Below are 25721 nucleotides of genomic sequence, written 5' to 3'. Positions count from 1 at the left end.
GACTAACTCAAAACTACCGATCGGATAAATGCACTCTTCAACGTCAGTCATCGATTAATTTTTATTCACTTGGTGACAGTTGTAAATGTCACATTTTAAACGTCCGGTGTGCAACATGTCCAACAAGAAATGTTCGCGTCTCAGATGCCTAATTTGTCCATCGTAAAACAGATTTTCAGATTACAAATAGTCCATTATTAACAACTCCTCCTTAATATTGAGTCCCACCGCATGAGATTAGGACCAAGAATAAACTTTTACAATTAAGTGGGACTTGGCTGAACAATTACCGCTCATAGTAGCGTGGCGTGCGCTTTGCTATATACCGAATAATATTCCATTTAAACCTATGGAAAAGGATCGATAAACAGGGTGTTTGCATGTTTGCAACGAACACCTTAAATCGATTCTTTACCATAGCTTCAAATGAGGAATTATCGATATTCGATCATTCTTGGTTCGCCACTGACCGCTCATCTCACTGCTGCATGGTTTTCTTCTATTCCATGGTCTTTGAGGTAATAATTCACAAACGTTCCCATGCCTATCCTTGCGCGTGCGGCGATATCGAGTCAATTAGAGAGATCGGACATGAAATTTTTGGCTAAAACTGCAAATTTTGATGTTTATTCCATCCTATTTTTAATTTTAAAGAGTGTTCATGGGAGAAAAATTTACGAGAAAACCGATGGAATCACTTTTAGAACCTAGAAGTTTCGTATAAACGAAGTTATGAGCGTTTAAAGTTTCCAAATTTTGTCCGAACTCTCCTGTTGACTCGATCCACTGTGCAGCATTTTCAATCTTAGCTACATATCTATGAGACATCAAATACCCAGAAGTGCTGACGTTTCTCCTTTCTTCGTTTTTGGAAGTTCTGACGTAAAGGCTTTGATTAGTGGAGGGGAAATAGTGCATCAAGGGGTGTTTTTGAGACAGACAATGTCGTAATCACCGTTTCTCATCGACAACTTTTTTCTATCGCCCTCTAGTTATAGGACACTTCTAGGTATTGAGCACCGTTTAACCTGTGTGAACTTGTTCGACGTGTTAGGAAACTCTTTTCATTAAAAATTGTATGATAGGCAGTGATGTCAATTCGACAGTGCTTCAATTTTTCAATGACTCTCTAACAGCCCAAAAACGTGAATTTCGGGTTTCGGCAACAATGGCAGTTTTTCAAACGAGGCGACGCGATCACCACAATCATCACGCGTGAATCACCCTATGTGCATGCGTGTCATGCATGCACTGATGGAACTTTTGGGGAAAGGTTGCAAAAAGCGTGCCCTTTTGAAAGCGTGATTAAAATTTTATAATGCTACAGAGATGTTGGAATATGTCTGTGACGCGGGCATTTTTGCGGTACATCAAGGATGATTTTAGCAGACTGGACTTTTTGGATACTACCCTAGTAGTAGAACAAATTTTTGTTTTTCTGAAAAAAGTATATAAAAAAACTTATCTGTTATCTAAATGGTAGTTTTATATAAAAAACGTGTAACGCTTTTATAAAAAAAATCAAAGTTCAGACCCGACCATAATATATGAAAAATGATAAAAGCTAGATAAGGAATTTTTTTTTATAGACAATTTTTTTTTAGTTTTTTATATACCGCATGCATATGTTAAAAATGAACATTTTTATGTAACTATTAAATAAAAAAAATGTCATAATTTTCGTGAGATTTTCGCGAATTAGAAGATTATTTAGTATGTTTGCGAAAAGCTCACAAAAATTATGACTTTTTAATATAATGTTAACATAGAAAAGTTCACTTTTAACACTTTCGTATGCATGCATTATATAAAAAAATTAACTTTCGCACATGCATAATCTTTATTTTTTCCTTCTCCGGTTCTGCTACTAGGGTAGGTTCAAAACGCGTTTTCTGTATCGAAAAGGAGACCGCATCATTGATAGGCTTAGTACGGGATTGGTCAAAAAGACCGTTTTTGTGGAAAGTGAGATGGGTTTTCTCTCGAACCATACGATCAAATGGGTCAGTTATGCTAGTGAAAGAATTGCATCATGCTGGTTTAAGCTTAGGATCAGTAAAAAATAACAAGATCTGTTCAAACGTCAAGTATTAACGGACTTGTCGCTCATCGGAAAGGTCAGCATATGATGTCATCCGCACCAGAGTAGTACATAAGTCGCAGGCAATTAGTAAAACCAAGCATTTTGTCAATTTTAGACGAAATAATTAATTTCTCCTGTAAGAAAAAATTCTCAGTAAAAACTTGCATCGCACAATAGTATTTTAAACGATTTTTAGCTCCTGCACAGACACTTATCTGGAAATTTTCAGCATGTTGTAAAATACAGAATTTTTAGAATTCCACCATTTAAAAATATGAGGAGAAATTTATGAGGGAGAGACAAAAAGAGTTTGTAGGTTTGATGAGATATTTTTCCAGGAATATTGAAAACTCGCGAGCTCTTCGTCATAAATACACGTAATTTTATAGACCGTCAAAATTGAACTATCTGCCTAGGCATTCGACAAAATGCCTGATTCCACTATTTGCCTGCGACACATGCATCATTTGGAGGTCGAACTCAAAACGATCGAAATAAGCTGTATTCTGTTTTCGCGCGCTTAATGTCTCACGATTCCAAAAGCTTTCACGCTTACGGAAAATCCAACTTTTCCCGTGATTTTTTCTCTCTTTTCCTGCTACTTTAATGGCTTCGAGTCTTGCACCTTCAGCCAACTTTCAGCGCGAGCTCTTCGCCATAAATACACGTAATTTTATACAGGGTTATCCAAAAGTCACTGACCACCCCTGTAACTTTTTCCCAAATTGAGATAGAAGTTTGAAACTTTGGGAATGTTCCTCGGTCTAAAGTAGCAACTTTTTGGTCCCCCCAAAATTTTGGGGGGCGGCCCCCCCTAAGGGGGGCGGGGGCTAACTTTTTTTTTTCAAATAGCAACCCCCCTTTTGTGATACCTCATTCGAAAGATAATAAAAAAAGAAAATTTTTGGCGCAAACCGCAAGTCAAAATGTTGATTTTTGACAAAATGGCGGCCGGTCAAAGTTCAAAATGGCAGAAATTTGGCATCTCCGTTTTTTATTAGCGGATTGGTCTGAAACTCGGAATCTAAGGGTTTTTTGGGACGAGAAAGACGATTCTGGCATCGGTTTTCCAGAAAAGTCAGTCCTTTTCAAAATGGCGGCGGTCAAAATGGCGGCCTAGAGCGAGAAGTGGATATTTAGGCTGCTTATCGTTGGATTTGCATGAAACTTGGTATCCGGGGGTATTTCGGCACGAGAAGAACGAATCTTTCATTGGATATCTGAAATTCCGACGAATTTCAAAATGGCGGCTAAAAAGTGGCGATAAATCAGTTTTACGGCTGTTTACCGATGTATTTGCATGAAATGCGATATCGATTATTTAGTATTTCAAGAATTAATGAAAGATTTCTTTTTATCCAGCCAAAAACCACCAGGATATCGAATTTCATGCAAATCCATTGGTAAACAGCCGTAAAACTGATTTATCGCCACTTTTTAGCCGCCATTTTGAAATTCGTCGGAATTTCAGATATCCAATGAAAGATTCGTTCTTCTCGTGCCGAAATACCCCCGGATACCAAGTTTCATGCAAATCCAACGATAAGCAGCCTAAATATCCACTTCTCGCTCTAGGCCGCCATTTTGACCGCCGCCATTTTGAAAAGGACTGACTTTTCTGGAAAACCGATGCCAGAATCGTCTTTCTCGTCCCAAAAAACCCTTAGATTCCGAGTTTCAGACCAATCCGCTAATAAAAAACGGAGATGCCAAATTTCTGCCATTTTGAACTTTGACCGGCCGCCATTTTGTCAAAAATCAACATTTTGACTTGCGGTTTGCGCCAAAAATTTTCTTTTTTTATTATCTTTCGAATGAGGTATCACAAAAGGGGGGTTGCTATTTGAAAAAAAAAAGTTAGCCCCCGCCCCCCTTAGGGGGGGCCGCCTCCCAAAATTTTGGGGGGACCAAAAAGTTGCTACTTTAGACCGAGGAACATTCCCAAAGTTTCAAACTTCTATCTCAATTTGGAAAAAAGTTACAGGGGTGGTCAGTGACTTTTGGATAACCCTGTAGACCGTCAAAATTGAACTATCTGCCTAGGCATTCGACAAAATGCCTGATTTCACTATTTGCCCGTGACACATACAATGGTTTCATCCTTCTTGATTTGAATCATCAGTGATGCTCGCCACACGTTTGCATCGGTTCCTCGGCACCAGTGGTGAGGCGTGAATAATCGATCATCGATATTTTCCCATTTGAAGCTATAGTAAAAAATCGATTATCAAGGTGTTCGTTGCGAGCACCCTGTTTATCGATCTTTTCTCGTAGGTTGAATGGTAGATCAGTCGATTTATCCCAATGCACGCCACGCCACTGCTAGGCACACTGCACGGATAAAACCACGGTGGAAGATACCACCATGGTGCGGTATGCGCAGTGTCACGGAGGATGACGTCGTACGTCGAGTATTTTTCAGAGCGATTTTTCTGACAATACCATAAGACTAAACAATTTGAGGTTTAAACAGATTCTATTCTTCTTCAGATTCGATTCTTCTTGATTTTTGTAATTCTATAAACTGTAAACATTGAAAGTTGATGCTGTAATTAGCGCAACTGACCCAGTAAGTACTATAATATCATAGAGGAAGAGGATGTGGCCGTATCTTGAGAATTGATATTTATTTACCCCGTGACGTAGGTAGGTACAATACAGCGTCAATATTTTCGCAAAATCCGAAACTCGAAGTATGAACAGCGGACAATAACGTCCGATTGTTTTGCTCAGATAAACTAAAAATATAACTTAAAACACTTCATATTGAATTATTTTTCTTCAGAAACGACACAGTTTTCAAGGAAATCAATGATAAAAACGGTTGCGATAGGATTGCGCAAATGCCCCATTTGTTTTACCTTTTTGGAGATGCATAGGATTGTGCGAATTTTTCTGGCACTGGAAACTCACATGTTTGCGCAAATATTCAATATTCAACGGGGAACCGTTGATCTGGTAACCTTGGTAATTTGTGATCGATAACTATATACCGCAGAAGACTGTCGATTCCCTTCCCACCTCTTTTCGGGCATTTAAAAAATGAACTAGGGGCCTGTAGCTGCTACGCGGTCGCCAACCACTGTAAATAACTACACGCAAAAAATCGTGAAACAACCATGTTCAAGTTTTTTAAGAGATGAATGGATTCAAAACCCGACCGGGGCCCCCAAAAAGAGCGTATATTTATCTCTGATTGCAACGTAATGCACCACTTTTATGTTTTATTTTTAACAAATGTTTTTACAAATCTACACACAGTTTTTCTGAAAAGTTTTCGCGAATTTATCTAAATGACCTCAAATTAAAGTACCTAAAATTTCGACGCGATATTTCCGTTCGTTCTATTTTCTTTTAATGTCACCAAAAAGAAATTAAATATCACCCTAGTACCTGAATCGTTACAAATAGGATTACATAATATTTTCCCTTTAAATATTGTAAAAACTGGAGCAGAATGTCATGAATGATGACACGCAGTCCTACAGCATTCCTACAGTCTTGTATGCGCTAATATTTGTTTCACGCCGACTGGCGTCTGCACTGCGTTTGGTGCAATGCGAGAAGTATTCATGCAGTCTCGTAGGCACTAATATGGGCTGTAAGCCGACCGCACTGTTTATACGTGTAACGCCGGCCGCACTGTGTTTGGCGCGATTATTATTCGCATTCGAGTTGGAAGAATCACGGTATCGAATAATAGAGCTTAAGAGGCCTATGCTGTGTGGCGTATGAGCATGCCAACGTTGCCTCGTTTCTCCCGATTAAATATTTTTTTCGAGAATAGTTAGGAAAGTTCTTTATACCCACGACCATTATTCAATGTTTTCACTTCATTTATCATCAGAAGGTAAGACATCGTTGTCTTATCAACAAACTAACCTGAACTGGCGTTAACATAAAAATGCATTTATTTTCCAACTGTTCCTTGTTTTGCCAAACTTCTACCTTAAATTAACTTCATTTTAAATTCGCGCATTCCTGTAGCAGATTTTAAGGTTTCTGTTTGCGCAATCCTCACATATTTTCTTAAGCGTTCAGCCCACGTACAAACAACGGCCTTCCAACGGGCACTAATTGTTTATTTTTCGACCATTTCTCCACGAAATTCTAGATAGAGCGACGTCGCAGACCTCCTGTCAAACTGTATTTTTTAAACGGAAAACTACTCAACGGCAATCCCACCTATAATAGTTACCCGACCTATGTCAGCAATTCTTTCGTTCAGCCCATAAGGCTTTAGATACATGCCCACGGCTCATGGGTGCCGCACTTAGTTGGCTCAAAGTTCCGTTTGCTGAATGTATGAGCACAGTGTATGGAGCCGTGGGCATTTATCTAGAGCGTTGAGGACAGGGCTCATGAGTTAAGCGGCGGGTGGGAGATGCGCGACGGCGGCCTTGTCACTGGCGCTTTATATTTCCCATTCATTCCTAAGGCCCGGTGACTAACGAGCGCACCCCATCTTTCCCCCTGCACATAGTTCTGTTTGGGAGAAATACGTCCGAATGATTTGCAACTCACTTGGATTAGTGTCTCAGAGGACGGAACTTTCCGGAGGAAAAGAATTTTCCGCTTGATTCGTCATATTTTTATTTTTCCTCTCGCAGCTATTAATTTTTGTTTCTTTCATAACATGGAATATGAAGCTTTTAAAGGAGGATTTTAATGATCACCCCGCTGATTGAATTTACCTCAAGCTCTTCACTCTTTTAGCAATTTCTGAGCAACGGTTACGAGTTTTTTCTCTCTTTTTTTTCGCAAGTGAACAACGATGTCCTGTGCTGATGAACTACTTGTTTCGGAGAATCATGTGTATATTTGAAATGGAGAATTTTCAAGTATCTGAAATTTGATGAATTTGGTATCTAAGAGAAAACTAATGAGTGAACTGAACACGAAAATACCCTTGGCTCCTAAATCGAACAATTATTCGAGGAGATATGAAAAAAATATCTAGTCTGCTAAATTACACGTGTTTAAGTAGAAAATGCCGCCTGATGATGACGTCACTAAGTGGCGCATATTCTCACTTTTAAATCTATTTTCATATTATATTTTCCATATTAGAAACAAATTCTGAAAACTACTTCAACATCAGCTCTTTAACCACTTTCACATGAGGCAATAAAAAATTTGCGTGCCAATTCTCTACTGCCAATTTAAGCGAACTGTGAATATTTTTTCTTTTTTTTCGCCCACTTCCATGCGGAGACATATCAACGGCGAATAACTTCCAAACCATGTATCTCGATTTACGATCTTGTAGACTTCCTGTCATACGCTATTCTTTTAATGGAAAACTACTTAACGTAAATACTTCAAAATTTCCATGATTTTTCTGTTCGCTCCAAAAAAAATTCTGTGAATACTTATTTCACAGAATGATGCTGATTTGCTTTCCTTCCAAAACATAAAATTGGAGCAAAGATTTTAAAACACCGCACTCGAAATACGTGATTTGGGAGTTTCACTATATACGATATATGGCGTATTTATGCTAAAAGGAACTATGTGCATAGGGGTTGCGTGAAACATAGTTCCTTTTAGCATAAATATGACCATATTCGGTTCTTATTTTATGTTTAATGTGTACTCAATCAATAAGTTTTAAATGCTACATTAATTATGTGAGGATCTTTATATCACGCATTTCCACATAAGCATTTCAGTGTATTTTAAGTGTTTTCATCCATAGCACCAGGGTTTTCTTCGGCAACTGGGAATTTTTTGAAGTTCTATTCTAAATTTAATATTTTATCTCCAAACTAAAAAGAAAAAAATATTACCATCGAAAAAGTGTTATTTTTTATGAAGCACAGATTTATAATGTTTTAGTGGGTAGTTTTAACAACTCGTTCATTTTAGGCCTTAACTCGAGGTATCTTATCGAACTGGTAGGTTGACATTTTTTTTAATAGGCTGCGGCAAGTAAAATCAATACTACTTTAGAACCATCGAAATGAAAGTGATTTTAAACTCGATCAAACCCGGTCATCAAAGAGTCATTCAGTCAGAGTTCAGATCTAAAAAGTCAGAGTTCATCAGAAAAAGACATTGCTGCTCGGAGAGGACGAGACAGGATGTGAATTTTTTGTTTTGACTTTTCACATCTTTCCTAGTAAACAATGGGACGGACAATACCTAATCAACATGACAGTCCCGATTTATATGTTGGGGTTGCGATGAATAACAACCTTCCAGGAACTCATTCTCTTTTTTTTTTGAAAACCACATTTTGCGAAACACATTGTTTTACTTAGGTACGTACGTGGGAAAATTGAAAAAAATTGTTATGAATCGCTCGGCCCTTTTAGCCGCGGTTGGTAAAGCTAGGTTTAGGTATAGTTGTTCGATATTTTTCTGATTTTCTATTCTCATTTTTTGCGATGATACGTAGGTAAGCCTTTTTAAGGCAAACAGACACCAGCTATGAATTTTTCCATGACGGTGCTAATTTCACTTAGCTCTAACAGGATTTCGTATTCGAATGACGTGCGTCTTTGATGTGTGCGTGCTAAAAATTTTCCGTGGTCCCTGATTCATCGAAAAATTTCCTCTCCAGTTGATGCGTTTCTCACCGAAAAATCAGTGATGAAACAGGGAAGATATTATATACAGAGCATGTAAAAATCAATACCTACAGTCCTGAGAACCGTGATTCCGGAGTGTTTGTATCGACATACCGTCGTGACCTAGTGATCGAAATTGCGGCTCTTAACTCCGACCCTCGCGGGTGTGACCCATTAACCCGAATGGACCACGAGACAAGGAACGAATTTAAGCACTCTAATACTTCTTCTTTGACGAGAAGTTCATACAGAATGCGAGTCTTGCATCAAAAATTACTGAAATAAACTCCTAACCAAGATATTAAAGTTTTAATTTTACATTGGTCACCGGAAATTAGAATTGCCTGGTCACAAGAAACTCAATACTTTACGTGAGTCAAATCACGCCTCAAGACAGTATCGGCAGGCTCCTCAATCGAGCACTGTTCCTTTCCCAACCTTTATCGTTCAAAGTGTAAACAATTTGCTGTAGCTGAGCCAAAGTGTCATGATTGAGGCTACTTTGAAAAGAAAAGAGCTTCATGGATAAAGCATGATGATTCTTGAATTTGCCGCCAAGAATTTTTTTTTCTTGCTTTAAGCTGACCTTTTCTTGATACAAGGAAAATAATACTTGACTTAAGCAAAAAAGTAGCTTATATTAACCAGAAACATTATTGATTTAAGAAGAAATACTTCTTGGCGGCAAATTTAAGATTCTTTTTTTTCCAGTGTACTATATTTTCGTATTGCAGAAACTGCCACGGCAATGTTTCGTGTGCGATTTGACTGACGCAGACCATTGAGTTTTCATGAGCGAGAGGTTTGAATTCACGAAACATTAAATATCTTGGTAAGGAGTTGATTTCAGTAACTTTCGTTGCGTGAATTGTGTTCTTCGTAAAATTTGTGTTATTAAACATGTATCAGAATGCTTAATTGTGTACCTTGTCTAATGACCCATTGCGGAATGAACTTGTTTAGTAAGTTTTGATTCCTGCATTTTTGATAACTTAAAGAGTGCACATAGTTGACAGGAATGCTCCCCGATTCTTCGAACAATATGATGCCACGAAAACGAGCTCAAAGTTGCGTATTTTGAGCTCCCATTTAAACGCGAGTCGGCGGGACAATCAAAATGGCGGCCATGAAGGCCCATCGAAGAATGGCCACACTATGCACTGAAAAAAAAATCTCGGTGTATTTACCAAGAAAAGGGTAAAATTGCCAAGAATTCAGGGTTCTATTTGATCCCATTTTTTTCTTGGTAATATTAACATTTATGGAATTGGTAATTTTACCGAGAAATCTCGGTAAAATTATTGAACTTTCTCGGTAATTTTACTGGACCTTGGTAAAAACGCCGACATTTTTCATCGACCGTGGTAGAATTACCGAGATACAATGGCAAAGTAACCGGGTGTTGATTACCAATAAAAGTGGTATTCTTACCTGAAAAAAACAGTAAAAATAGAATGCGATTTACTTATGTCTCTTTTTTTCTTTGTTTGTTTTAGGTGAGTATCAAGCAAGTTCCATCCGTTTGTTTTGTAATAGTATGAATTACGCTCATTCAAATATGTAAGTAAATTTTTAAAACATATTTCATGAATTTGGATAGATTTCGCACACGAGGAAAGAGAAAAAAAAGTAATTAGTGGATAGATGTAAGTGAGAGAATCCATCTCTTCAAAGTCACATGTACTTACAACAGGTGCGTCGGAGCAAGACATTATCGTAGGCAACGTTTCTACTGCTCTGCCGTGCTAAGGAAAAACGCCGTATGAAAATTCGAGAGTTGCCAAATTTTCTCCTGGAGAGTGTTTATGTTTGAAGAAAGTTATGAATATTTTCCCTTGAAATTTTCAGACTTTTTAGATCAAATTAAGAACGAAATTCTCTGAAAAAATCGGGGGAAAATATCAACAAATTTCCCCGAAAGTTCATGATTCGTCGAAGGAAATATGCACTGAAAAAAAAATCTCGGTGTATTTACTAAGAAAAGGGTAAAATTACCAAGAATTCAGGGTTCTATTTGATCCCAGTTTTTTCCAGGTAAAATTACCATTTATGGAAGTGGTAATTTTACCGAAAAATCTCGGTGAAATTATTGGATTTTCTCGGTAATTTTACTGGACCTTGGTAAAAACGCCAATATTTTTTATCGACTGTGGTAGAATTACCGAGATAAAATGGCAACGTTACCAGGAATTGATTTCCAATAAAAGTGGTATATTCTTACCTGAAAAAAATAGTAAAAATACCGGTTTTTAGGTGAGCTTACCAGTCTGTCTTGGTAAAATTACCAATAATTGGTAAAAAAAGTGAGATGGTAAAGGTACCAACGGACCTTGGTAAAAACACCGGGAATTTTTTTTCAGTGAGCGATTCTTTTCTGATGTGAATTATCAAATGAACCTCAGAAAGCATAGCGTTATATGTACAACAGGGCTCACATGGAAATTCAGATACGTTTTTACGCACAGTGTGACCATTCTCCAGTGCGGGCGTCCACGGCCCTCCGACTCACGTTTAAATAGGAGCTCAAACCACGCAAATTAGAGCTCGTTTTTTGTGGCTTAATATTGTTCAAAAAAATCGGGGAAAATTCCTGTCAACTATGTACGCTCTCAAGTTATGAGAGCTGCAGGTATTAAAAACCACTAAACAATAAGCTCATTTTCAAGTGTATGATGCTTAATTAATTTCGTCTAGGCGTGGAAACTGTTTAATGAACAGACCACGAAAATATCGTTGGTTTTTAAACCGAGCATTTATCAGACGCGTTATGACAGAGTGACAGAGCGTGCGATAAAACATTTGTTTACATGGAAAATTCCGCACAAGGCGTTAAATTTGTTCACTCTAAAAGTCATTTCTCTCCAATATTCTATGATAGAAGTTTTTTTTTTTTTTTTTTTTTTTTTTTTTTTTTTTTTTTTTTTTAATATATCCATCCTGAGCTCAGTACTAACCGCCATTGTCCACAATCCTCCCACAACCTCTCAGGGAGTTTGCAGTCAGGCACTGACTCATATATTGTGAAACCCTGCGTTGCCACCCTTTCACCCTTCGTCTCACACCTAGTGGAAACACATAAGAACTTTTTGGAGCCGTCGTACCGTCATCCTGTTAATATATACTAGCCAGGGAGCTTCGCTCCCTGGACCCCCATCACTCGCTGGCGCGCTTGGCTCTAAGTCAATAGGTCCCGGGTTCGAATCCCGGTAGTGGCGTCAAATTTTCACGGAACTGACGAGTGAATCTGCAGAAACAGATTCCACTCGGCCTTAATCCCTGAAAATCTGAAAAGCCTGGAGCATGGAATGTGCCAATCCCTTTTACTCTATGATGTCTACGGACAACAAAATTTAGTTTGAAGGCCTGGATACACGATCAACGTCCGAACCAATTCTGATCAAAGTAGACCAGTTGATGACTAATGGTCACCATGCAACAGTCCTCTTTGATCAAAATTGGACGGGCCTTCAATTTTTATCAGAATGGAGTGCCACCATTCATCTTTTCCTGCCGCACGAAATATTTTCGCCAAGTTTTCATTTAAAAATTAAGCAAAGTAATGATTTTAAGACTGATAACTCCCGACACTTTGATGGTGATTGGTTCGGAAATTTGATCGTGTATCGAGACCTAAAAGTTGGCCGAAGGTGCAAGACTCGAAGCCATCAAAGTAGCAGGAAGAAAGAGAAAAAATCTCGGGAAAAGTTGGATTTTCCGTAAGCGTGAAAGCTTTTGGAATCGTGAGACATTAAGCGCGCGAAAACAGAATATAGCTTATTTCGATCGTTTTGAGTTCGACCTCCAAATGATGCATGTGTCGCAGGCAAATAGTGAAATCGGGCATTTTGTCAAATGCCTAGGCAGATAGTTAAATTTTGACGGTCTGTACAATTTTTTGAATTTATGGCGAGGAGCTCGCGAGTTTTCAATATTTTTTGGAAAAATGACTCATCAAACATACGAATTTTTCTTGTCTCCTCCTCTTTATTTGCCTCTCATATTTTTAAATGATGAAATTCTGAAAATTCTGCATTTTATAACATGCTGAAAATTTCCAGATAAGTGTCTGCGCAGGAGCTGAAAATGGTTTAAAATACTATTGTGCGATGCAAATTTTTACTGAGAATTTTGCCTCACAGGAGAAATTAATTATTTTGTCAAAAATCAGGAAATGAAACAGAATTTCAATCTAAGTTGGAATATTTGATTGTTTGCCTAGGCATTTGACAAAATGCCTAATTTTACTATTTGCCTGCGACACATGCGTCGATAATAATAATGGTCACGCGAGCAGAATCGGTTGCATGGAATGATACGTGACTTGTCATTATCGCCACCAGAGTTGGTTGCATGAGATCACATATATGTTATTCGGTTTAAAATCATTTTATTGAAAACCCATTATGCATCTGCTATTTCCTGTTGTCACCTAAAAAAAGTATGACGTGTGCTGCAAATGCACATATTTTTTTCATTGTCATACGACCACTCTTACCAACCTAAATCCTGCGCCGAAAATGCGTTGCCAGAGTCGATCTACGTAGCCCAAGGTTGCCGAAAAAACACGTTTTTTAACCTAATTTAGCAACATTGGAAGGGGCTCCGTCATTTTTATCCAATAGAATTCAACTTTGGGCTTTCATAGATGCTTTCAGAAACATTGTTGCGCTCGTGAAGAATTTTTAAAAAAACGTTAAATTACATATTTGTGTACATGTGCAATAGAGGGTTAAAGGTGATAGCTGTTGTGGCTTTGTTCCTTTCTGCTGAAATCGGTCCGATTAGAACGGCAAGAGATCGAGAAGTGCGTCATCTGCCACGGGCTGCTTTTTACTCGCACTACACGTGCTCGGCGTTCAGCAACACTTTTTATCCGACAACAAATTTCACAACTAATGGAGTGGGTTTCATTTTTGATCCTCTTCTTCGTTCCACTCTCGTTTGCGCCCTTTTTATACGACTCTTCCTCAGTGGCGTGGCATGCTTTGCGATATATCGATTGTTCTGCCATTTAAACCTATGGTAAAGAATCGATTATTAAGGTGTTCGCTGCGAACACCCTGATTATCGATCCTTTTCCATAGGTTTAAATGGCATAACAATCGATATATCGCAAAGCACGCCACGCCACTGCTTCCTTTTCCTCGGAGCCCTCAAGTCTTTTTTTTTTTTTTTTTTTTTTATACCTTTTTTGTCATTTTTCATGGCAAGCCCATAACATTTATGACGCAATCGGGTCAGATTCCGAGAGTGTAATTCGTGAAAATGTCAGCGCGGTTCGAATAGTCTGTCACGTGTTGGGGTTCGCTGTCACTCTGGCACATATATGGATATATATATAAGCGAAAGAGTTCGTTCGAAGTAAGCTAGTAGGTAACAGTCACTGCCATCAGTGAGGGTAGAGCAAAGGTCACCGACTCAAATTTGATTTTGTGAAAAGTGTCCCTTCAGTTCACAGCCGCAATCAACGTTTACTCCTCGAGAGTGTAAGAGCTGACCGAAATGGGATCAATATCTCTGTTGACTGTGGTTGTATTGGCTATTGCTGTCAATTACGCGAATTCCATGCGAGGCACTCGCACCCCACGGATGCGAACCGATCCAAGACGGCCCATCCTCAGACGTATATTAACGGTGAGTTCATGCAGCGGAATTTCGCGTATCATTCGATAACTTCAATACTGCCGTGCTAAGGAAAAGCGACGTATGAGCCTTAAACGTTGCCAAATTTCCTTCGGAAGACGATGAATTTCTAAGAAAATTCGTAAATATTTTTCTTCCCATTTTTCGGAGGATTTCGTTTGAACTTCGATCTGAAAAGTTTGAAAAGTTCAAGCAAAAATATTCAAAACTTTCTTTAAAAATAAGTATTTTACGGAGGGAAATTTTATACAACATTCATATTTTTATGCGGCGCTTTTACTCAGCACGGCAGAGTAGGCTCATCATGTTTTCATCCGATCAAATGGACTGCATTTTGCAATTTGGACCTATAAATTCCGGCCCGGTCTAAAAACAACGTTTGTACCATTAGTTTCTCTATGCACATAAGTGTTTTTTTAGATGAGCCAGAATTTATAGGTCCAAATTGCAAAATGCAGTCCAAATTATTTCAAGCGTTTACGTATCAGGTTCGCACTACTCGGGTCGAGCTTAAAAGAAAGGAACGAATATTTTTTCCGAAAACCACTTTTTTTATTTCTCACGAAGAAAAATTCTTATCTCAAAGTTTGAATTCATTTTAGGTAACTGCATACGGAGGCTGCGTTCCTCTACTTCTAACCAAAGTCAAATTTGCCGCATTATAATTCATTTTCATATTTTTTTTTGTTTTAATAGTATTTACGATTCAATTTACCTCGTACTTCATGGCCTGACAAACAGGGTTATACATTAGTCCTTTGGGGAAGAAAAATAAGACAATTATTATTAATTTTAATTTGTAGGAAATTGGTTCCTTTCTCCCGAATGTATGCAGAAAGAGCCAAATCAACTCTGAGAGAGGAACGAATGGGGGGGGGGGGGGGGGGAGGGTACATCTCATCTTATCTATTAGTGAGATCAATCCAATTCAAGCATACATGAAAGCCGCTTTTACAGCTCTCTCAGGCGCTCTGCGACGCTCAACCACCTCAGTTTCTATTCCCCCAAAGCCCCTCTGATAGCTGACATTCCCTCATTTTGTATAAATTGCCTTAATGCCTTTCTATGTTTTTGACATATGACATTATGATCATCCATAAATAAAAAGTTCTGCCTCATATGAAAGATGATCACGGTGTCAACGAAACTTAAAACTTCCCCCTATAACATCTTTCGAATTTTCGAAGTCTTATTTTTCTTGTGTTATTTACTTTAGCCTAAACCTAACCTAACCCAACTTTACCTTCAAGTAATCCAACTTCACTGAACCAAACTTTCCCACATCTTACTTTACGTACCTAATCTAATCTCACCTGACCAAACCTAACCTACTCTAACTATACGTGATCCAGACCTCTCCTATGGACCTAATTTTTTAATTTTACTTGTGAGAAATATATGTTCCTTTTTGTTAACACCGTGATCGTTAACACCAGGGCCCATTTTTACGTTTTACTGCCTGAGCACGACGTCAACAATTGTTGACTCCATGATCAGATTTTGGGTTTGTTGACACCCTAATCGTTGACACCATCCAACGTTACCCCTGTGGCCACCCTTCCTTTGGGCCTCCCCCCTCCCCTTCGTCTCCTCCTGAGAGAAACCCCATAATCATCTATTTTTGGCACTTGTCTCCTGTCATCCTGTCAGCATGACCATATTCGACTGTCTGTTTGGAAGTGACGTCGAATACGATATAATATTCGACTTTCATGGTCTTACGCACTCACTAAAATCATTTAGAGAAACGAGTCAACTGCATAGTTCCGATGATAAAGTTCTTCCGAGCAGCTGAGGGAGCGTTCATAAAATTACGTAACGCTCCAGGAAGGAGGAGTGCAAGCGTTATGAGTTCGAGTCACGCTGCGTTACAAGGGGGAGGGGGGGGGGGGGTCAGTACCAGCGTTTTTTAATCCCTCTATCGGTGCAAAATAACACAAAATCTTGCTATGTATATTTTTTATTTTATCATCCATTGTCGATTTTTTTGGACGATTTTTTTTGGCAAAAATGGACGTATTTCTACCAGACAGAACTGCGTGTGGGTGGGAAGGATGGGGGTGTGCCCGTTGCGAGGTGGATAAGAAACAATGTGACCAGTGGGCGTGATTCCTTTTGGTGAAATATAAAATATTTTAAATTCAGCAAACAGAGGTATGTGTCAACTGAATGCGGGACTCATGAGCCGTGGGCATGGCAAAAGTGCGTTGTGGACAGGGCTCATAAGTTATAGCGGAGAAAGGACAACAACGGAGACGGCTTCGTTGCTGCTGACGTCACTGGCGCTTTATAATTCCCAAGCATTCTTACCGCCCGAGTACTAACGAGCACACCCAATCTTTCCCACCCGCGCATAATTCTGTTCGGTCGACATAGCCCAAATAGTCAGGGAAAGTGAGTGAATTTGAAGATGAAGAAATTGTGGGAGCCCTCACTGGAAAAAAAAGTCGCTTGTGTCTAGAGTCCAGTCTCTTGAAAACGATGACAAGAAAAAATACTCTTGATTCAATCGGATTTTTGCTTAAATCAAAAACCAATCCTCCTAATTTAAGCGGATTTCCTTTTGATCCGAGTAAAAATCCGATTGAATCAAGAGTATTTTTTCTTGTCATCGTTTTCAAGAGACTGGACTCTAGATCCAAGCGACTCTTTTTTCCAGTGCTGCGGATGAAAAGGATTCGAAAAATCTATTGAGGCCGAACTTTTCTCCATTTGCAGTTCGATAGTACCATGCCTGGCACTCCACCGTCCAGTGACCTGAATGAGAACATCCGAAGAGTGTTGTTGGTGATCGACAGAAACATGAACCCAAGTCAGCAGTCATCGGTCGACCCTTGTCGGCAGTACCAGCTCGTCAAGGAGAGACAACTCGAGGCTAATCCTCCCCAAACTTCCCGCAACACACGGCGTAGCCGCAGCAACAACCCGGACCCCTTGACGCCCAACGCGGAGGCGGCCATGTCGGGCTGCAGCACGGCCGTCAACGCCTTCCTAGCTCTCCCCCCCGCCTACAGGACCGCTTGTCCCAAAGTCCAAAATGCAGCCTGCAAGAACATCGACAGTTATTTGACCTGCGCTGTACTCATCCCCACCTATGCACTCGGTTGTATATACACGGGCTTGACGTATCTTTCTCTGAAGAGGTGCGCGGATCACGCCATCCAAGAGCGGGACCGAGCGATACGAGAACAGCGGGAGGCTGAAATGATCAGGGTTCATCAAAGGCAGTTGAGTGAGCGTGCACGAGCTGTCGCGGCGGCCAACGCAGCAGCATATCCACCCGCCCCGGTTGCATCGGCACCGGCGGGGCCTCGAACAAGTGGCCAAGGAGGTGGCCGAAGAGCTAGCCCACCATCCACTCCTGCAGGTCCGCCTTATTTCTTCGGGCGAAACAGTCAGGACTTTTCCGGACCCTCTCGTCTCCCGGGAGCCGACCGTAGTTCATCAGGTTGAGGTTCAGACACATATCGACGGTGAAACTACCAAAGCACGTATCTCGTTTGCGGTGTTTAAAAATCTCCGCTCGCATTTTATTTTTTTGAAGTAGACCAAATCAATATCATTCCTTGAAATTTTCACGGAATTTTCTCCGCACAAAGAGGAAAAATCACGGAAATTTTCTAGACTGGACGTTAAGTAGCTTTTCATTTAAAAAATAAAGTATGACAGGAAGTCTGCGACGTCACAAACCGAGATACGTGGTTTGGTGGTTTCACCGTCGATATTGGTAATGTAGCATCGCGTCCTTGCCCTAGCAGCAGAACCACAGAAGGAAAAAGATAAATATTATGTGCGAAAGTTAATTTTTTTCATATAATACATGCATACAAAAGTGTTACATTTTTATGTAACCATTATATAGAAAAATGTTATGATTTTCGTGAGCTTTTAGCGAACATACTAAAAATTCTTTAAATTCGCGAAAAGCTCACGAAAATGATGACCTATTTTTTTATATAATCGTTACTTAAAAATGTTCACTTTTAACACTTTCGTATGCATGCGTTATATAAAAAAATAAAAAATGTGTGTATAAAAAAAAATTACCTTATCTAGCTTTTATCATTTTTCATATGTTACGGTCAGGTCCGATCTTTGATTTTTTTTATAAACGTTACACGTTTTCTATATAAAACGATCATTTAGATAACAGATATGTTTTTTTATACTTTTTTTAGAAAAACAAAAATTTGTTCTGCTACTAGGGTGATTTTGGACTCCATGCTCGTCTACATGATGTTCGGTTGCCCATCACGTCCACGATATTGGGCTCCGTTTGCTCACTTTAATGAGGGATAATTTTTTCGAAAAATCGAAGTGTGCATAGCGTCCAAACTTGTGGGATGCCACTGAAAAAAAGAGTATCACAATCTGAACTATTCCTCCAGCTGATTTTGGAGCTAGTCATAAGAGATGTTGCACCAGCTAGATGTTTAAAAGCACCCGCGAGCGGTATAGTTAATCCAACAACACTTCTACTGACTATTAGGACGTACCAGCTACAGTTATGGTTCATCCAACCACACCTTCAGCTGACTTAACCATATGTCTGCCCTGGTAAAAATTGGCGATAGGAGCTGCGTTTCAAAATACTATAAGAATTCTTATAGCCGGCTATAGGAGGCGGAGAAAATCATAGAGTCGGGCTATACGAAGCGATAAAAAATTATGAAGGCGGGCTATAGTTCCTATCGCTGGATTATACACCTTATCGCCATCTGCTATGAAAGGCTATAAGAAATTGTGTAGAAATTCGTGTGCTTTGAAAATCATTAAATTTGATACGGAACCACCTTAATATTTACAAAGCACACATTATATTTTCCTTTAATACATATTTTTTTTTAATAAATTAAAATGAGAATAATTCATACAGATCGTTGCAAACATTTCAAAATCATGAGTTGAAAAACGCTGACTCCGCCAGATTAAATACTAGAGCCTAACACAAAGCGGAGCGGCGACGCACTGGCGCCTACAAACCTAACAGGGATACTTCACGCATTGCGCAACGCGTGAAGTATCCCTGTTAGGTTTGTAGGCGCCAATGCGCGTTTCGCGCTGGCCGCCCGCCCGCCGAGCCGCAGGCCGCAGCGTGAAGCAACTATTTCACACCAGAAGTATTGAACAGCACCATACGAAATTGAAGGCGCGCTATTAGGAATGGCAGGCATCAATCAAAGGTACGGAGCTTTCCTCGCAAAATAAATCAAGATACTACGGCCCAAAAAGAGAGCGGTAGTCCAAAAACTCACTAAGTCCTAGCATCCGTAATTAGTAACATTTAGTATACACTTTATCGCCTGGCTATTGCATAATCGCCATCGGCTATAAAAGGATATAAGAAATTGTGTAGCCGGCTATAGAAGCTATTGGGAATCTTACAGCCGGCTGTAAGTCTATGGTATTTTGGAACACAGATTCTACTGCCAATATTTACCAGGGTGGTTTGTGAAACTATTTTGATATCTGGCGCCAAAATCCGCTAGGAGTATAGTTGGGATTGTGGTACTTTTTTTTTCTGTGTGCAGGTATTTTCTAACAGTACACGAGCATAGGGTCTTAATATGTATTAAGACAATTTTGGGAAATAAAGACGGAAAAATGTGTTCTCGTAAAAAAGTTTGAATTGGTTAGGTTAGGTTAGGTTTAAATTAGTTCAAGTTAGATTAGATAAAAGAAGTATACGACTTTCTATCATGATGATCTTTAAAACTTGGGGAGGTCCACTTGTTATTTGACTCCATACTCAAGCAAAGAAGTGAGAAGTTCAGCGATGACCACACTGGAAAAAAAAAAGTAGCTTGGATCTAGAGTCAAGACTCTTAAAAACATTGACAAGAGAAAATACTATTGGTTCAATCCGATTTTCCTTTGAATTGAAAAACCGAGCTTTTTGATTTAGGCGGATTTCGTTTTGTTTCAAGCAAAAAGTATCCGATTGAATTAAGAGTTTTTTTTCTTGTCAATGTTTTTAAGAGTCTTGACTCTAGATCCAAGCGACTTTTTTTTCCAGTGATGGAGTCCAACATCTCGGACGAGATAAGCAGGCAGGTATAGCAAGGGTAGGCATGGAGTCTAATATCTTGGACGCGATCCTCCGTAATCCTCATTTGGCCGACTATCTTCTCCGCACAAAGTACATTTGTGGTAATATTTTCGATTATCGTTGTCGCACAAAACCATTTTAGCACGAATGATTTTCTGTAGTATGTGGCATATTACATAGAAAAAAATTAGGCATATTTAGGAAAAATGAGTGAACTAAGATTGAAAAAATTAGCATAGCAACTTTTATCAACGGAACATGGCCAAACGATTCCTTTTTTTTTTTTTTTTTTTTTTTTTTTTTTTTTTTTTTTTTTTTTTTTTTTTTTTTTTTTTTTTTTTTTTTGAAGTGGGAAATAACGGTGTCTCACATTCTTATGAGCTAGCATATTTTTAGCCCGGTTGCTTTCAATTATCTTAAAATTGTCGGGCATGATATCGATTTAAGACACGCTTTAAAAATGCATACCAAATATTACGATTAAAATATAAAACTTGAAACATTCGCGATTAAAAATTCACTAAAATAACTATTTACGTCAATCGTTAAAATTGACCCGGATAACCGAATTAAAATCAAGCTATATTGCCCGCGAATAGCTGCTCCACTAAGAACTGATTGTGGGAAACCAACTGCATGCCCTGCCGATGTTGTCAGATGTTTGAGATCTGATATGTGCGAAAATGATTTTGTGCATCGACGATAATCGTAAAAATTACCACAAATGTACTTAGTGCGGAAAAGATATTCTGCCCCTCTTTTTATTATTGAGGTTCCAGATTCCAAGCTATGAAATCCGGCCCACTGCAATTCCTTTTCCCACGTTCCTCACCGGAGATATTTTTCCATAGAGGGCATATTTTCGTGAGTTGATTTAGTTGAAGTTTTTAACCTACCTACTGTCAACCTTCGTTACAACAAAACGAAATGCCCTCCGGGCGACGGTGCACTTCCAACATTAGGTATTCATGTTGGCAGCAATGACAACCACATCCGAAATTCTCAACCCACCTTCGGAGGTGGGGTTTAAAGTGGATGGATGCAGACGTTGGCCAAAATTCACCAAACACCTGAATTTAGTCCTTGACTGCAGCGTTTTTCTCTTTTGATTTGCAACCTTGCCGATCTGCGGTTGAAAAAGTCGACCAGATCCACTCGTGAAAATTTGCCGAAAGACTCCGACCTTTCATTGAACCACCAGCCAGAGTTCCAAACTTGGCTCCGTGGTCGAATCTTCCGTATTGAAATTTTACGTAAAATAGATGCATCAATCTCTTTTAAAATGTATCTGCGAGTTGAGGTTATAAGTGTTTTTTGCGTACGTTAGTTTTAAGCACAAAATTAGACAGTGTATTGGAGTTTTTTGCCAACGTGCGTTAAAATTCAGCATAAAGCTGAAAATCTCACTACAGAGGGAAAAGCTCATATGAGTACGCAGTTTTCCCTCGAAGAGATATGCTGTTTGGTGCAACACTAGTTATGTCCATTCACATCGTACAAAATTAGACTACTGTTCTGCTGTGCTAAGGAAGACCGCCGTATAAACATTCGAGAGGTGCAACATTTCCCTTGATAAAACATGTATTTTTGACGACAATCATGCATATTTTTCTTCGAAGTGTTCAGATTTTTTGGATTAAATTGCGTACTAAATTGTCTGAAATTTTTGGAAACAAATATTTACAATTTTCCTAGTAAATTCAGTTTTTATCGAAAGACACGTGGCAATTTCTAAATGCTCATACGGCGCGGCGTTCTTCCTTATCGCGACAGTATTAGAGTTCAAAATTAAGCACTACAATATAAAATTGCACTTTTTATGATGCCATGTTCAGGACATCTTTAAACCTCCTTCAATCACAATGTAAACCATATGGGGGTATGACAAAGCGTGAATGCTTGATTATCGATATTTCGCAGCAGTAGGAGCACTTAAGAAAAAATACTTTAAGTTTTGAAAATTGTATTTAACTTTAATATTTAAGATAAATCTTGTTTAGAATATTAATACATGTAAATAGATACAGATGTAACGATATTATCTGTAGTTGGTAGTTACGTAATGTTTAAATAAAATGTTTAATTTAAAAAAATACAAAAAAAAAACCCGTCCAGAAAGGGATTAAAAATATGGTCTCCAAAGCCTATGACATTCACGCAGTGCAGCGATGTTTTCATTTAGATCATCTAAAATGCCTCTTGACTTCCGAGGTTTTAATATTAATGGGGAAAAAACGGGGAAAAAACGCAGAGAATGGCCCGAACTGCATGTACCTAACAAGGTGGAAAAATGGTACTGGGTCCACACCATTTCCCGGGGAAAACAAAGCCAAGAAGTTCCAAAATGTTTTCAATTAGGGTGTGTATATATCTTTTTAAACCTCATCAGTAGATCACACTCGTCAGTAAACCCAACTTAGCATCTCGTAAAAGCCACGACGGCATCGAAACTTCTTGGGTTTGTTTTCCCCGCGAAATGGTTCGGACCCAGCACCAATTCCCTACATTTTTTACACACAGTTCGGGCCATACAGCAGCAACGGTAGATGGCGTGAAGATCACACTTCTTATGTGTCATGCCTGACTTCGTTTTCAACCGTAGCCAAGAGAAGTCCGAAAGTTGCTCGCTCCTTAGAGATTAGTCTTTTTTGTGTAGTCCAAAGTGTTTTTAAGCAGTGTATCTGGTATCAAAAGGAAGATCTTCCTTTACAGATTTCTTCTACACTTAGACCTCACAGATATCAGTGCATCGGATAAAGATATCACGGGATCTGTTGACGACATCAATCTGATTACGTAACATTTTTTGTGATTTCTACCGCTTATCTGTCTCTATCAGTGCATTCTCCCGTAGATGTGACAACACCGAAACAGCCATAATGACTGATAAGACCTAGCATCTCTGAGTACAGCTCAGCTTTTTTACCAATTCCTGTGTATGTGTCTTTATCACATCGAACTTAACCTACAAACAACCGCCCTTATTACCTTTCAAGAATTCGACCGTTGGTTCTCTCTCCAATGAAATGGACGATTCGGAAACTCAATATAACGTTTTGAATTTTATATGTAAGCATAGGATTGAACTTTTTGAATGTAGTGAATGCAGATCTGAAGAAATACCTAATCTTATATGTCAACACGAAATTTTAGCTTTTAAATGTCCTCATTGTTACATAAAAATAGAAACTGATGACGATAAAAAACTCCCCTTTTTAGTGGACTATTTAATCACAACTGACAGATACGACACTATTACAAGGTTTAAGGAACAAAACCCCAATTTATGGAACATCTTATGGAAAAAACATCCTCAATTACATCAGATTGTAACCAAGGAAAAGGCCTCCACATCCGTTATCTCAACGGAGACTGTTTCACTACCTACATCTCAAGAATCAAAAAATGGAACCCCTGTAAACTTAAAAATAGGATCCGATGTTAAATTTAAATTTAGTAAAAGTTTCAAATGCCAACATAACAAGGAAATAATTAAATGTAAAAATTGTAACCCTAAATCAATAGAAGATCTAAAGAAAAATAAATGCCTACATATAGTACCAATAATAGAATGTAATCACTGTATAAACCTTATCCTAGTCCTAAAAAATGAGAGAGATAAAACTAAGTTAAAATTTATTAAAGATAATGATTATATCTTATACTCGGATTACGCAAAATTATACCTAAACAAAAACTCAAAAAAAACCAGCTCGAATTCTAATAGTAAAAATAAGAAAATAGACCTAACTAAAGAATGTGATAAAAAATCTAATACTGATAAAGAGGAAAAATCAAATTCAACTTTGGGAAAAAATAAAAAAGAAATTCTAGAACCAACTAACAACACAGGAAACAAAAGAGATTTTTCCATTTTAGAATCTCATTCTGAAATGGAAACAGAAGAAAATGAACCAAAAGTAGATTTAGAACCGAAAGAAATAGTAGGAAATAAAAATTCCGCCAGGAAACCTCCACCCATTTTTATAATCAACGAAGAACCTGATGCTATCAAAGATACTCTAAAAGATTACAGGATTGATTATACCTTGAAAAACGAATCGAACCAAAAATTTAAACTTATGATTAAATCGGAGGAAGATTATAAAGTAACACTCCAGAAACTTGTCGATCTGGGAGTGAAGTTTTACACCTTCCAATTTTTGGCGGAAAAACTTTCAAGCGGGTAATTAGGGGTCTACCTATAAATTATGAACTAGAAAAAATCAAAATTAATTTGGAAAACACTTTAACCGATATCGAAATTAAAAATATTAGACAACTATATCAGACGACCTCTAAAAACCCGCTGCCTCTTTTCGAGATTAGCTTCAGATCATCGACAAAAATTATTGAAAAAATTGAAAAAATTAAAAATCTTGAGAATTTCGAAATTAAAATAGAAAAAATAAGTCCAAAATATTTAGAAGTACCAATTTGTAAATCATGTCTTAACTATGGACACACGAAAAGATATTGTAAACTAGGAATAACATGTATTATCTGTAATGGCCCCCATTTTAGTACCGAATGCCCTGTATCACTTAAAGCCAAAGAGGAAAAAACTAAAATCACACCGATATGTCTTCATTGTAAAGAGAATCATTTTACAACGTGGAAGGGCTGCAAGTATTATAAAAAACTAAGGAAAACTAAACTAGAAAATTATAAAAAACTAAATACTGATAGAACTAAAAATAATGAAAAGGAAAATTTAAAAAAGGATAATAATAAAGATGTAAATGATAAATTAAAAGATCTGGAGCAAAATTTCGAAAAGAAAATAATTTTATTGTACAAGATTATTGAAACATTAAAAAATGAAGTTGCAAACCTTAATAATAAATTAGTAAATTGTAAATGTAATTAACACCTGTACAAATAATAATATTAATCTTGTCAGTAGTAATTTATCTCTTTGATAAAACAGTTGAAGGTGTCTTTAATCGCCTCAGTTGTAACAACTCTTTATTCGGTTTTCGCAGCTATCAGATCAATTAGATCAACTTGATTATACCGATTAATTGTTTATTTGTTTTGTTCTCTGGGCCTTTACCCCAGTTAATAGCAGACGCATAAGTTGTATATATATTTATTTATATTACATTCAGTAGTTCATTAAAGTAGGGGAATTTTTTCCAGTGTAATCCATTACACTGGTTTTTTAGCCTAAAGTAGCATCTAAACTTTTGAATCTAACTTCAAAATATGTAGCTCCTGTATATATCTTAAAGACAAGTAGTATTAGTACCGTAAGGTAACTTTGTAGTACTCTTTAATTGTAAAGACGAGTTTTTAATTCACTCCAGGTGGGCGAATCGGTAAATGCTCCGGGTCCCGCCATATAACCGTCTCTTTGTTTCATGTATAATTT

General features: G+C 38.2%; 1 protein-coding gene across 1 annotated transcript; it reads left to right on the top strand.

Moving 5' to 3' along the window:
* The first annotated feature begins 13852 nt into the window (after positions 1-13852).
* Positions 13853-18381, top strand: LOC109031909 (uncharacterized). Its single transcript, XM_072302332.1, has 2 exons — positions 13853-14289; positions 17017-18381. The coding sequence occupies exons 1-2, from the start codon at positions 14158-14160 to the stop codon at positions 17749-17751; spliced, it is 867 nt and encodes a 288-aa protein (XP_072158433.1). The 5' UTR covers positions 13853-14157; the 3' UTR covers positions 17752-18381.
* Positions 18382-25721: the final 7340 nt, after the last annotated feature.

Source organism: Bemisia tabaci, chromosome 7 (assembly GCF_918797505.1).
Source record: "Bemisia tabaci chromosome 7, PGI_BMITA_v3".
Lineage (NCBI taxonomy): Eukaryota > Metazoa > Arthropoda > Insecta > Hemiptera > Aleyrodidae > Bemisia > Bemisia tabaci.
Note: the sequence above shows the minus strand (reverse complement) of the source record. Positions and strands in the feature narration are given on the sequence as shown.

Excerpts from the sequence above, each read along its gene's own strand:
- LOC109031909 (XM_072302332.1), top strand. The coding sequence starts at position 14,158 with ATGGGATCAATATCTCTGTTGACTGTGGTTGTATTGGCTATTGCTGTC. Across the intron at positions 14,290-17,016 it reads TCCTCAGACGTATATTAACG|TTCGATAGTACCATGCCTGG; the intron begins GTGAGTTCATGC and ends CTCCATTTGCAG.